Source organism: Lipophrys pholis, assembly GCF_963383615.2.
Source record: "Lipophrys pholis genome assembly, chromosome: 12".
NCBI classification, from domain to species: domain Eukaryota; kingdom Metazoa; phylum Chordata; class Actinopteri; order Blenniiformes; family Blenniidae; genus Lipophrys; species Lipophrys pholis.
In genome coordinates, this window is record NC_137641.1 from 17,469,017 (window position 1) to 17,484,387 (window position 15,371).

General features: G+C 40.5%; 1 protein-coding gene across 4 annotated transcripts; it reads right to left on the minus strand.

Annotated features, from left to right (window-relative positions):
- Positions 1-1,401: 1,401 nt before the first annotated feature.
- Positions 1,402-13,875, minus strand: LOC308117375 (complement component C7-like). 4 transcript variants are annotated; one of them, XM_080476227.1, is made up of 18 exons: positions 13,653-13,875; positions 13,484-13,536; positions 12,216-12,291; positions 11,894-12,035; positions 11,388-11,532; positions 11,173-11,311; positions 9,789-9,917; positions 9,419-9,662; positions 8,387-8,500; positions 8,135-8,301; positions 6,632-6,860; positions 6,375-6,546; positions 5,537-5,624; positions 5,335-5,467; positions 3,876-4,067; positions 2,731-2,827; positions 2,470-2,651; positions 1,402-2,343 (listed from the first exon to the last, which is right to left on the minus strand). In XM_080476227.1, the coding sequence occupies exons 1-18, from the start codon at positions 13,710-13,712 to the stop codon at positions 2,165-2,167; spliced, it is 2,541 nt and encodes an 846-aa protein (XP_080332353.1). In that variant the 5' UTR covers positions 13,713-13,875; the 3' UTR covers positions 1,402-2,164. The 4 variants fall into 4 exon arrangements, with proteins under 4 accessions (XP_080332353.1, XP_080332352.1, XP_080332351.1 ...); XM_080476226.1 differs by having other exon boundaries at positions 1,598-2,295; positions 13,653-13,802; XM_080476225.1 differs by having other exon boundaries at positions 1,598-2,343; positions 2,731-2,830; positions 13,653-13,802.
- Positions 13,876-15,371: the final 1,496 nt, after the last annotated feature.

Below are 15,371 nucleotides of genomic sequence, written 5' to 3' on the forward strand. Positions count from 1 at the left end.
TGGAGGATCACAAATAACGTCCAGATTCATACTGACACCTATTGGAGACTCGGGAGAACTGCAAGTCAGTATTTATTTTACCTCACTCCGTCATCTATCCATCCATCTTTTAATCCTCTTAATCCTGTGGAAGTTTTTGCAGGGCACTGGAGCCAATCCCAGTGTACTATGGTCTGAGGGCAGGATACACCTGGACAGGTCTGCAGTCCATCACAGATCAAACACACAACCGCACATGCTCACATTCACACCGAGGGGCAATTTTTAAGGTCACAGGGTAATTTCACATGCTTGTTTTTGGACCATGGGAGGAAACTGGGAGTACCCAAAGGAAACCCAAGCACACACAGGGGGAAGAAGGAGGAAAGACAGAAGTTTGGCAGGATGCTGTTTCAGAAACAATCTGTAGCTGATCAGCAAGAAGACCAAATAGATGGCCATTGAGTGATATGCTATTGTTTTATATGTACATTTGCAATAGTTTTTCATTGTTGTTAATCTAGCTAATCAGTGCACCGTCTAGAAGCGGCTATTTATTTTTATGTCATGCCCCCATGTATGATGACAAGAAAGCTATTCTATTCGATCTCCATACAGAAAGCCCATATTTGAACCCAGACATTCTCGCTGTGAGGCGAGAGTGCTACGCACTGCTCCACCCTGTAGCCCTGACTCTCTACAATAAAAAATCATTTGTTCAGTTGGTTGCCCAATAAATTACTACTATGGTTACAAGATAAAATAAATAGAAGGTCATCACAACCAACCAATGACAGTGAATTCCAAATATATCCAGCAGGCCGAGGGTGGGGACACCAACAGGATCATCATCAGAAGAGCCAGTGGGGGTGGAGATGGACTCTGTACGAGTGATCCGGTCACCATAAAGCCTTATTTAAATTGTATCCTGTCTTAATTTAAACTTAACTTTCTTTTGTATTTATTCCGTGTAGAGCAACCCTTTAACAGAATGTCTGTCTGCGATTAATAAAATATGTCTTCTATTCTATTCCTGTGATTCCCAATTGGACAGACGTGGAAACATTTTCAAAGTTCAATAAAATCTCTAGCTTAAAGTATTGCGAAGCAGTAGTGGTTCAAATTTGAAGGAGTTGAACGGTAAGTTCGATGGTTTCCTCAATCACTTCTATTGTAAAGAAATGAGCAGAAAATTTTAAACAATTTAAAAAGTAAAAGCCAAATCAAAAAGAACAGAGGCGGAATGTCCTAAACAATCTGCATGTTTTGATACTTGAATGGTTTGAATCAGATAAATATGGTAGGAGGAAAAGGAAGCTGAAAACACAAAGAAGACTGCAAAGATTAAATCAGTCGAATGTTTCCTGCATTCACACGATAAACAACGTCCCGACACAATGAATATGGAAAAGTTCATATACTGTGAATATTAGTTATATTTGAAGTGGTCTGAAAAATAAATCTTGATTTGCACTATAGGTCATTTAAATTGCAAGTGATTTTTTTTCAAGTTTTCAAGTGAAAATGCAAAATTTTCATTGCGTCTTGGTGAGCAGAACCACAAGGCAACTTTTGGAGAACGGCTCACGTCGGACCAGTGGGAGGAGCAGCAGAGATTCAGGTAATATCTTTATTGTTCAGGCTCATTCCCACACTTTGATGCAAGAAAACAAACACTTTTAAACACTTTAAATAGTTAAACGTTCCCGTTTTACACTTCTAATGTGTCGGAAAGAGTTTGGCATTGTCCACCAGAGGGCGCCACTTAAACTTACTGGCCAAATACCAAGAAAAGGACTAGAAGGCTTTTTTAGATCAAGCTTTTTCTGCCTAACATTAGCTAACCAGGTAATTATTTTGCATTGTAATCGGACTTTTTGTTAATATTATTATTCCTGGATAATAATAAAAAAATAACAGATTTTTTTTATGCAAACTTATGTGTACTGCAGATGTCATTACATTATATACATTACATTATATTGACACTAAGTGTGTGATACATTGTGCAGCTCAGTGGAGTCATTCAAATTCATAATCCTGTAAAATAGGTTTAATACATTTTCTACATCAGTTGTTTGACATATTTATGCCCCCCCCCCCTACAAAAAAGGTTTTTATTTACAATTCAGCAAAAAAAAAGGTATGCATGTATATTTGTTAAATGTCCAGCAGCAGTCATCTTTTAATTCGGACAGGCGTCGATACCAATCACATGGAACCGCTCTCCCGCGCACCGCCGGACCCCCACCTGGCATTCGGTCATGGTCACGGCGGCCCCGCCAGCACCGGGGCTGACGCACAGGGGGGCGGAGTCTGTGGGGCATTCAGACGAGGCGTGGCATTCACATTTTTCACCCGATGCTACAAAAGAAAAACAAGATTTGTAACATTTTTGTCACCAGTTGTTCCTCTTCTATCAGTCTTTTCACCTGGAAGCCTCCACGATCGCCTGTTTTTGAAACAGTTAGATAAATCCATCAGGCTCACCTCCACATTTGGTCCCTGGTTTGCAGACCCCGCAGGACGCGAGCGTCTCCTCGGGCCAGTGACAGTCCTCGTCGCTGGCCAGAGTGATGTTGCGTCCCGCACAGCGCAGAGCGCCGAGCTGGCAAAGGCCCAGTAAACGGGCCGGACTCGAGCCGAATCTGAAACACAGCTGCAGCGAGGTCCTGAGAGCAGGGAGGGGACATTAAAGTTTATACTTCTCTTTTAACTGACAGTAAAAAGAGAATGAGGAGTCACACTCACGAGCACTGAAAAGGCATTTTACACACACACTGGTTGGTCCCCGGAGTCTCCCATACTTTACACTTCAGCCCAGCTGGAGGGGAGAGGCCTGTGGAGGCTGCTGGGAAAGAAACAGGAGCTCAACACACAACCTTACACAGCCATTTGTAAGCCAAAGTTGTTGCACAAGCTTTTCATCACATCAGCAGTGGAGCTCTAAAAGAACTTTTGGCAATATCCCCCACCAAGGTTACTGTTGTAAAAACTGGGTTTGACCTGCCAACGACCGAAATGTCAAAGTTAGCTGAGTCTTCGGCCCCGTTTCCAACGTAAAACCCAAAATACCTGTGCTTGGAGTCACAGAGCCAGCCAGGTCCGCCACTGCATAAGAATGTCTGTGTCATCCCAGTGTTAATGTTTTGTTCTCTGTATGCATGTGTGTGTGGTTTCATTACAAAAACCAATAACAGCCTCAACTCCTGGCCTGGCATGCTAACGACACCTTTTTCAGTGTTTTTCTGTGTAAATGAACTTTGTTTTTCTAACGTTGTGGTATAAACTCAAAACATTTCTGAAATGATGTGTTTTCAAGTGAAAAACCATGTAAAGGGGGCGCTAGCCCTACAACCGGATGGATAAACTAAAGACCAGGTAGCTTGGTAGGAGCTAAAATAGCTAAGTAGCTGCTAAAATGTTGCTTGTTGGCAAATAAAAGTTTCTTCCAGCTAATTGATAAAAAAAGATATGAAATACATTTAGCAGCATGCAAGCTGAAAGCTGCTAACGTTTGTTCAACAACTCAGTTTCTTAAGTTGTATATATAATTTAGTTGTGCATACAGAAACTATTTTAAGTTGCATTAACAAGGTTTTTATAGCTACAGATTTGAACAGTAGGACATGTAGTTAAATCTTTTGTTTTTAAAATTGTTTGACATTTTATCTAGCTTGATTATTATTGGTGGGTTTAACCAATCTGACTCCTTAATGTTTTTCCCTTTAAAGTCATTTTTACAATTTAAGCAATTTTGTTTATTTGTATTTTTTCCCTATTGTAGTCGTTTAAGTTGAGTCTACCATTTTAGCTCTTTGAGCAGTTGGACCTGTTTCTACTGGTTTTTCACGTTAACCAACATGGTTGCCATTGACAGTGAAGGAGTCTGCTACCTGCTTTACAGTGAGTGTGAGCAGGTGACGGAGACCACTGTAGGCTGGGACTGCATATCATCTCCAACACCTCGCCATCCAACGCCAGTCCATCGGGACAGGACAGAGTCACTCTGTCTCCAATCTGATAGGCTGCTTTGGTGGGCGTGGCTTCAACAACGCCGTTGAGCGAGGGACTCCCACATATAGTGCCTTGAAACAGGAAGCAGGAAAAATATGTCAACAATGTAGCTTATTGACAATTTATCATATCTTTTTTTCTTTACATTTCATGTAGTTTAGACATTTTTTTCTTAACGGAGGACCAAAGTCTTCATCAGTTTCTTTATGAATTCAAACATAACTAATTTATATTGGTTTTTACGGTCATGGGTCTGTGGGTCAGAATGTGTTCAATAGGGCTTACGCATGTGTGGTATAGTTTCTGATGATGAAGTATTCACTGACCATCTACATGAATGTTTCTCAGTGCAACTGAGAAAGTTCCTTTCAGCTCCCAGGATACGGATCATACCGTAGCAGCCCTACTATGTTCAGTGTGTTCAGTGTTATATCCTCACCGCTCATCTGCCAGGGTCTAATAAGTTGGAAAGGGGACAGCAAGACAATTTTAAGGTTTTAGGAAGTTATTAGAATATGTCGAGCTAAAATACGTGATGCAGGAACACTGAGACCCAATTTAGACGATGTTTGAAGTGAAAACTCATCGTTTTTTCATTTTCATTTCAAAAAGGTTTTGTGTTTACACAGCAATGTTTTGAAAACGATGTCCATTTACACAGAAACAGCAGAAATACTGAAAATGATGTAGCTTTCATATTGTGCCACTTGTGGGTGCTGTTGGTTGTTTTTGAAATGAAACCATTTCATATGGTTACATGGTTATATGAGATCTACAGGGAGATGGAGTCTGAGTGTTTTCAAAAAGTAGTGTTTTTAGTGGCTCTGAGCACGATGAAAAAGTTTTCTATTTTCACTTGAAAAGGTTGTCATGTAAACAGGGCCTGAATGCTGTCCTCCAGAGGACTGCTTAGTGCAATGTACCTTGAATTTTAGCAGCATTTAAACCTAACATATCTGATGAATGTTGGGATTAAAGGCTTGAAATGGCTCTTAACCTATACAATATATTTTGGGAACAATGTTTAAGATGCTAGACAATAACTTGTGCTTAATTTTTAAGGGTTAGGTTAGGTTCAAGGAACTAGTTCTGTATTATTTAAAGTGCACAAACTCCATACATTGGCGCAATTAGCCCAAGAAACCATTTATTTAAAAAGTGGAGTGGGATCTTCAACATTTTCCCAGGATTCATTCCAGGTATCGTCCAGCATTCAGAAAGATTATAGAGCTCATGATTGGGTATTAAGACTCGATTGTCTAAAGACTGTCAATTCCAAAGAACAATCTACCGGAGCATAATAAAAACATAAAGTCTGTCTTGTTTTTGAAGACGTACGTTTACACAACATTGATCCGGTGCTCCACTGCTGGTTTTCCCCACAGGTGGCGATGGCGTTTCCAATGAGGTAATATCCCTCCAGACAGGAGTACTCCACCATGTTCCCAACCAGGTAAAAATCTTTGGGATTCTAAAAAAAGGGATTAATATTATCAGTCTGTTTTCAGTTGAAATTAAATTTTGAGCGACACCATCTCACCTGAATAAATCCATTTCTGAGGTTCGGAGGAGGTCTGCAGGTCTTTGGTGGGGTCACAGAAAGGCTGAAGCATTGAGGCTCCATCGTCCTGGTGGGAACACTTTATAGTAAGTGATGCTCACAGAATACATTTGAGGAGGATTCGGACCAGCAAAGACAGGGAATATGCTGAATAAATTAAAACAAAAAGAAATCGGCAAAACAAAAATGCTTTGTCAGAATGCTAATAAAATAGTTTAAAACAACAGAAAAAGCAAAATTGTCTAAACTGAAAAAGGTTAGGTGGTTAAAACAGTTGAACAAGGTAAAACTGCAAACATGGCTGGAAGAGCAGAAACTACTAAAACGGTTCACAAGGCTGAAAACAGTTAAAGCGGCTAAAAAGACTTAAAACACACAATAAACTAAACAGCTGGCACGGCTCCAGTTTTAAAAGGGTAGAAATTAAAGACATCTTAAAAGAGGGAACTGCTAAAACGGTCCAAACAGAGCTAAAATGGCTGAAAACCGCTAAAAATGGCTGTAATAAGGGAATGGATTTCACTCATGTCGCACTTTGTTAACACTTGTGCAGTCCTCAAAGCGCTTTACACTGCCAGTCACATTCACACACACATTCACACACCACTGGAGGCAGCAGCCATGCAAGGGGCTCAATCCATCCAATGGGAGCAGTTTGGAGTTCAGTGTCATGCTCAAGGACATGCGGACAGGGGGAGATGAGGAATCAAATCTGCAACCTTCAGATTAATCTCTTTTGTGGCTCCAGATGGAAAAAAGTGTAAAAGCTCATAAAGTTTGCCGTTTTCTGAGCGATATTTTAAAACTAAGTCCTTACTGTAAGTACTGCATGTCTGCGTCTTCACAAGACTTCTGCTCCGCCTGGAACCCGATGCAGTTCTGACCTCCTCTGCTGGGCGCCGGGTTGTTGCAGCTCCGACTTCTTGACCTCTGACCCCCAGAACAAGCTCCCCACGAGGACCAGCAGCTCCAGCCACCGTGGATCACCCCTGAGAGAGAGAGAGAGGACCCGGATCACATGGAGACGTGGAGGAGATGCGGAGCACCGCTCTAGATCTCCTGTGGGTGTTTTACCTGGCTGCTCCCCGGTCGGGGCTCCGCTCTGACACGCCGGTCCCGACGTCCCGGGACGGCACACGCAGCGACACTCAGAGCCCGTGAGCAGCGGTCGGCCGTTGTTGTGACACGGCCTGCAGTGGCAGGGATGCTCCTCGGCCAGGAGCTCCTCCGTGGCTCTCTTCAAGAGGAGCTTCTTCAACCCTGCACACTGCACCTCCTTCACCAGCTCGTAGATCGGCCGCAGCTGCAGCACAAAACCTCGCTGTTCAACACTCATCATGTTTTGGTACATTTTCTCTTTATCTTTGCAGCTGTGTTTAAAGTTACCCTTCTCTTAAGTCATTCAATTCTGAGAAACTGCTATAACGACTTTATGTTTTCATCTTGTTTTCATATTTTTTTTCTGCACAAATCTCTTAAAAAACTTCAGTAGTTTAACCATTTGAATGGCAGCTTGATGACTCGATGTTACTGTTGATTTGTGTGAAAAAACTGTTATTTTCCATACAACTGCTATCAAAGGGGTCATATTATGCAAAATTCACTTTCTAATGGTTTTCCAACAGTAATATGGGTCCCCATACCTGGAATGACGCCCCAGAAGTGAAGACAGTAAGTCACTTCTCTCTTTGGCTTGTTTCAATTCTTAAAAATTGTGTTGCAACAATGAGCGAATCAGAACTCAAACACTATATAGTGTCATCGAGGGTTTAACCAATCCCAGTCAAGGTAGCCCCTCCCTTTGACCCTCCTACAATGAGGCAGCTCTGCTCTGGCACATGGCACCACAAGAGGAAGAACTTCCTCCTCTTCCCAAGATGGGCATGTGTGGGCGGAGCCAGTCCAGCGCACACAGACACAGCAGATTCTGAAAGCAGCTCATATGATTCAATATCGAAATGGCTGAAAAGCTGGATTTGGAGCAATAAACTTTGAATACAATGTTTTTGGACCAACTAGACCCATGTGAAATTGTTGAAAAGCTGGATAATATGACCTCTTTAAAGTAGTGAAAATCCTGCTTCTCTGAGTAAATTCTTTTAAATTACTTATGCATACTTATGTTACAGTTTTATTAAAATATAAACCCCAAAAATTCCAAATGCATGATTATGATTTCTAATGGCGATGACATTTAAAAATGTGTTTTTAAATGGGACGGAGTAGCTTCTCCGCTTGTGTATCAGTGAGATTCTACTGGTCATGACACCTTTTGTTTTTACTTCCTTGGACATCTTTAAGTCCTATTCACACCACTAGGTTTGGCTCGTGGGCCTTGTGACCCAATGTGCTGACTCCATCGTTTTCAGCGTTTCAAACAATTCTGTAAAAATATATATTATTTCCAAAATGTTGCTGTGTAAATACAAAACGAAAAACACAAAAATGATGCCTTTTCACTTGAAACGTTGTCATGTAAACGGGGCCTAAATCCCTTCACCTCTGCCTATTTTCAACTTCTGGATGGTGCGTCACACCCAAACAGAGGAGAGGAATCAGTAAAATGGACTATTTTACCTTTTGGTTTATTACATCTGGAAAGTCTTTCACTGATGAGGCCCAGTTATCGTAGATCTCTCCATTAGCTTCAGGATTTTCCAGATCCAGAACACTCAGGGCTCCGATCAGCGACGTGTCTCCTCCATTTATATTCACTTTGATGGGCTTTTTGGTGACACTGTTTCCTGTGGGTAACAGCAGAGGATCTCTACTAATAAGAGTGTCAACACGACTGGACACTCTGGTATTAAAATGAAAGCTGATGCTCACCATCGCTGAATGCCAAGGACTTTGATAGCTTTTCACACACAATTTTAGTTTTCTTCCTGAACCAACGACGTTTCACCTTTTTCCAACACCTCTGGTACTCCAGATCAGTGGTACCTTCACACAGACAGAACCAATTATTACTCAAGTACTGATATAAAGAGATGATGGACACATTTCAACAGGAAACAAACAGGAAATGGAATTAATGAAGTATTTTTAGCATACGCGCAAGCATTAGCATACGTATCTTTTGCGTCTTAAAGGAAGAAGGCTGCTCACATTTCTGGATCTCAAAAGATTTTGGCTGACTGTTTTATCTTTATGTTCACACTGCCATACAAACACACAGAGAGCAGTACACAGATTGTTTTGCATGGAGCCCACAGTCGCCCTGTGTTTGCCTTGAGGTCCCTTTTGGTCTCTGGCACCGCATGTTGAGAACCACTGGACTAGATATTACACTTTTCAATGACACACTCAAAAAATGTCAGGTTCCCAGTGCGTAATGACCAATAAAAACATTTTATAAAACATGGGGTGAAAAATGGCTTTCTGTTCATTGTTGATAAGAATATGTTAACCTTGATAAATAAACCTTACATTACTTAGAATAAACTCCAAATAAAAACTGACATATGATGCGTTTTCCACTTTGCCTTGATTGATGCTCAACAGGAAACACGCTGAGCTCCTATTTCAACAAGATTGTAAAACCCCATTGATACATTTAATGAGAAATATCAAATATATATTATTTTTTTAAGCTGTAGATAATGGCTATTTTGCCAATGACTAGATGTGCATGTTTTGATTGCTGGTTTGTTTGTCTGTAATAACTTTAAAACCAGTCGACTGATTTTTATTAGATTTCTAAGGCTAACATATGCAAATGAAGAAATGTTTCCATTGTGGATGCGATTCGGATCATACTGGATCTTGGATAAAGAGAAAAAACAACCTAGGATTTTTTAAGAATGAGGGAACACCTGGGTTTTATGTTTCCCAGGTCTGCTCTATGTGAAGTCTTCTCACCGCTCGATGTGAAGGCCTGGTGATCGAACTCCAGCAGGGCTTGATATTCTCCTCCAAGCGAGCCCTCGGAGAGGTAGTGTGTGCCAAATCTCTGTAGCAGCTGGCGGTACGCCGAGTAATCATATGTGAAAGGCAGCGAAGACAAGGCCTTCCAAAAGCCCTCGGACAGGGTCAGATACTGAGGGGCAGAGTTCTGAAACTGGGCCAGCTCCACTTTATTCTTCAGGATTAGAAGTCGGTAGGCCTGGGTGGGGAATACAGAAAGAGAATGATGTCAACAGACGAGGTTTTGGATCTTGGAATAAGTCATTTAAAAGATTTTCTAGAACGCTCAACCTCAAAGTTTGTGCAGCAGCAGCCATAACTTCACCTTGTTATCGGTGAGCTCTCTGTGGAAGGTGCGCCGGTCGTGTCCAAACAAGGCGTTGGACTGGATGTGCTGCATGTAGGACCAGGAGCTCTCATAAGACTCATCACTCTCTTCATTGTCTACTTTTACCTGCACAACAAACAAAACAAGAGTTGCGTTATCTTTTGCTACAGGTAGATCATCATACTTGATAATGGTAAACTGTTTCAGCTGATTGGATCTCAGTGGATTAATCCTTTAAGACTTTTCCCTCAATGTCAGCGATGATACACAAGGTTTGTGGTTTTGAGAGCAATATGTTGGGAAAGGTTGGATGGACAGAAAAGCACCCAGAGAGAGGATTATTACAGAGTTTGATTCAGAAAATAGTGCTAACCTTTAGCCACTAGCTGATACCAAATACCAATACGACTACTTATTAAATGCCATTAAGTCGAATTGGTACTCCATACGCAAAGGATATGAAAGGCTTTGCCTTGCCACAAACTACCTCAGTACAGCCCTGAAGGCTCCAGTATAATACAGTCTACAGTAGTAGACTCTTTTACGATAGTGCTCTATTACGAATACAAGTGCGCCACACTAAAAATAAAATAATTGGACCAACTTAACTAAACTGCTTCAATTGGTAACAAGAAGTTAATGAATTATGTTACCCATTGAAGCAATTCTTTTAAGTTGGTCCAACTATTTTCTTTTTTCCGTGCATGCAATATCGGACATGGTATCGGTATTGGTGCATCTCTACTTACAATGAATGGTGAATTAAACATTTTGTTAAAAGCTTCTATGACGAGGACACCTGGCTTTATTTACATTTCATATCTGTAGAATTGTTAGAAACAGTCCAATGAATGAGTGACTCAGCCTTTATTTTCTCTGAAGATAACTTAAATTTATATTATCTAGCACTTCTTCAATATTCCTATGTTTTCTTGATGGTACTGAGAAGTTCCTGTTACACATGTAGGAACTTCCACCCTAATAGTATCAGCTCTATTTCTCTGCTTACTGTTGGTTTTTGAATTTTCTAGATATGTGATCCAGGATTTATAGTCATGAAGAGCATGAATGTCAAATCCGGTCAGGAGTAGCAGCATAGATATAAAAAAAGGTAACAGCTCAACTAAAGCCCCTGCGTGCGTTGTTTTTGTGGTTTTGTTTCCGAAAAGTGTTGCATTTACATGGCAACGTCTTGAAAACAATGTCTGTTTCCACAGAAATGGCAGAAATGCTGAAATCAATATAGTTTTCAAAAAGATGCGTTTCAATTGTATGGTAATCACTTTGAGACGATCTATCTGTTCTCTGTAAATGTTTGATCCGAGCCAGGGTCACAGGTCCATTACATGATCACTACACAAAGTAATGGTCTTGGGCTCACCTCGAAGTTGTATCTGAGGATGTTGTGTGGCAGTCTGTACATTACTTTGTGGTCACCACTGAACACCTTCCTGCACTGCCCTCCGAAGCTCAGAGTGTTGATCACAGCCGCTCTCAGTTCTCCCGTGAGGACGTTGTAGCTGTAAAACATGACACAGAGTTTGCTGGACTGTTATCCAACGTTTATAGATTGAAACGGGATCATTCGGCGCTCACCCTCTGCCCGTGAAGTCCGAGTTCGGAGGCGTTTTGTCCAGGTCACAGGAGTCATGACTGTTGTCTTGATCACAGCTTCGCTCGTCCAGACCGTCCTCGCAGTCCTGATCTCCATCGCACACTAAAGACGGGCTGATGCACTGACCTGCAACAGTTACATGCTCATGACTTATCACAGTTACTAAAACTACTAAAGATTCAGGCCCTATTTACTTGACAACGTTTCAAGCGATAACGCATCGTTTTTGCATTTTCAGGAACGCTGAAAATGATGTCGTTTTCAAGTCGGGCCATGAGTTGGAGCTGTTGTTTTTGTTTTGTAATGAAACTACATACACATGTGCGCAGACGACAATCCGCTATAAACATTAGCAATGGTGAGTATCATGTACTACAGTAGTTTTCAGTTACTTGCACCTTATTACTGTCTGCATTAGTGTTTTACTGAAGAGCTTTGATGACTGTTAACATCCCATTTGAGTGAAGCCCTTAGAATCACAGCGTACCGGAGGTGCAGCGGAAGCGGTCTCCACAGCCCGTTTCCAGGGGGCATCTTTTCTCCGGTTCACACGGTTCTGTTTGAGTGGCTTCTCCAGAACATGGAGCACCGCCAAACTGAGCAAACACCGCCACGTGGCGAGTTCGAACCTGAAGACGAAGGAATTACAAGAAGGTTGGTCTGAATGCATGACATTAGAAATATAACCAGTTTCCATGGATCGACTTAATTTGGTCCTTCATGGGGATTTCAGCTCCAATATTGTTGCCAAGCTAAGGTCTCGACAGCTCTTCTCAAACGTGCAATAACTTTCCAGTGCTCTGCGGTACCTTTGTTCTGGTGCAGCCATCGCACTCGGACCACTCCCCGTATGGCCCCCATCTACAGTTCACACGCTGCTGACCCCTGAGGGCGAGACACATGATCACTACCTCAAAACCACTGTCATCATTAATACAGTGCAAAAAAATTATAAAATTATTTAAAAATTATAAAAAAATTATCTCTTCGGAAATAACTGATTTGAGACATCGTCATATATTTCACTGTCCTACCTATCTGCAAAACCCATTGCATTTCAAGGGTTTCTAGAACTAACTCAAAGCCTAGATTGCGCTGGTGGATTGTGTGTTGCAGGCGATTTACTAAGAATAACACATCATCCGCAAATAGGAGTTTTGAGGGTTTTACACTGTTCAAAGACAAATGATCAGCTGGAAACTGATTTAACGGATTGCTGTATCCCCAACATAACAAAATGAAATGTGATACCATGCAGCTGGAAGTCGTCAAGCATATCAAAGTGTGACAGCAAATAAATCCGAGGTGACTTTAAACCGACAGAGAAGATTCAGAATAGACTACTAGATCGAAGCAGATGTACAACATGAAAAATATATTCCAATAAAGTAAACAAAAGTCATGGGATTCCAACTGAGGAAACACCTCTTACCACACCTCTCACTTTTTTCTTTTTTTTTTTTTTCTTTTTTTTTTTAAAATCATTTCATGCACACAGGTGCACTTATATCCATAGACACACATACCAACCCCTTAATGATCATATAAATAAGAAAATGCTTATTTTATGAAAATATACAGTATTTACACAACATAAGTGATCTTTTTTCAAGTAAACCTACACATACTTATAGACATGCATACTTAAGTCATATATCTAATTAACATGTTTGAAAGAAGGAAGAAGTCAAACTTACACCCGATAATCACATTTTATAATTTCCCTTCTGTATTGATAATACATAAATCACATTGCCTATTGTGCATCGGTCTATTGACACAGACTCTACCTGTTTTTATACTTGGGAACTTTTAATGGATTAAATCTTGAATTAAAGTTGTATCTCAAGGTTATGAATGGGGTGTATACCATAAACAGTGGTAACTTAATACAACAGTAGAATAATATTCAAGATCTGGACCAAAAATAGAAAGAAGTTGTACTTTCTGTCCCAGGAAAATAGGTACTATAAGTAAGGAAAAATAAATATTTATCATGAGGAGAATAAAATCAATACAGTTCTCTGGCAGTGGACGGTAAACAGAAATTCAAAAGTTAATAGATGTGCGCTCCTACCAGACTGGTGATATAAAGGCAAGTGTTAATGCCAAAGCAGCAGCCAAATTCAACTGTGGACAAACAGAGCAGAATTCACCAACTTCACTCGTTAAGGTTATCATGTTTTCATAATCAATGGACGTTCTATTTTCTGTTCATTTAAATCTGAATTTCAGCTGAGTTTTACCTTCATGGCGTCCTGATTCGACAGCTGCATGTGAGTCGGATTTACCACAATCCTGGTCATATAATCCACTGGGAGGTGCGAGCTGGGATTGCTCCACAGGCTCCGAGTTCAGGAATTCCCGCACTGAAGAAAGTCTTGAACTTCAAATCCAAACGACCTGGGTCACATCGCCTCTTTATACACCGTGATTGACCAACAGTGACTTTATGAAGAACTCCTGTCCACATTGTGGCTGTGTTTTGTCCTCTTGACGTTCCAGTAAACAAAACAAATGACTGTCCTGTTTGTCTTTGTCTGCTGTCGGAACAGCAGTGTTTAAACTGGACGGAGCTGCCATGACTTGACCAAAGGTCGCCCAGGTGAAATGAGGCCTGTGTTGTTCATGCAGGAACACAATGACCAGATTAATGATGTTCGTCAGGCAGTATGGGGATGTCAAAGTGTAGGATAAAAAGTGTAGAGAAGGTCACATTAAGTTCACCTGTAAAGGTTATAGTGCATTTTAGGATCATCCTGTAATTTCACTTAAAAGCCCAATATACCAGACATTTTTCAGTGGTGTATTACTCTTTAGATAATGAGGTTAAAATCTGAAATACTATTCTTTTCTTAGTAATTCTATTATATATTTACTCAGTATGTTATTGTGAGAATCTCTTTCCTTCATTGCGATCATCAATCGTCACGACAGTTTTATCATTTTGCCTTATTTTCAAATCTTTCTTCTTACACAATCTGAACCGAGGTCAACTAAAGTTTGCTTTGTTTAAAACGCGAGAACTTGAACCCATCGCATGGTGTTCCCACATCTGGACTCTTAGTTTTGGGACGCACCAATATCACTATTTTACAAGACGAATACACGCACAAGTACTAACATTTAGTTTCTTGTTGATACCCATTATCGATACGAGTACTTATAGAATACCATAAAGCCTAATTCATACGACCTACGTGAGTGATAGGTGAAGGCTTGGGTCAGACTTGATACTAAAAAACAAATCTACTTCTTCCTACTGCTTTGTGTTCATGGAAATTCAGACTTGCACGTAACAAAGACCCTTCTTTATTTGTCTGATTCATTCAAATGTTTTTTTTATTCTTTTTTATTTGTTTCTTCACATGTTTGAAATAAAGAAAGATATCATATCAAAATCTACTTTTCTATTTTCCTTCTTTCCACAAGGCGCAGTTTGTAAACTCAACATTTATCAGTAAAAGGCAGCAGGAAGGTGACATATATCTTAGTTGATGAACTATTGAACTATCTACTCGAAGTGGGTTAGGGTTACAAGTGTAAAACATCTGCCTTACTGCAGCTGTGATGAAAACACAGCCGCTCCTCGTCCTCCTTCTCCTTCCTGCAGCTTTCACAACATTATCGTCAATCAACATTTCAATCTTATTAATCTCACTAATCTGTTTGTTTCTGATTGCGGCAAAAGTGACTTTATATGTACGTAGGATTTTGGTTTAATAGAAATCCAAACTACCTACCTACAACATCGACTAGTACGACCATTCTGCAAACTATTTACCAGCAATCATTACATCTGCAAACAGTAATTGTATATTACTGAATCCCCACCACCTTGAAGTGGTAGTGGAAAAGAAACATGGAGAGGTTTTATATACTATCTAAGCTTAAAATGAGTTGAAAATTACAGGTGGCTGTTTGCATGAATCAATAAAATTGATATTTGTGTCACTTTCTGATGA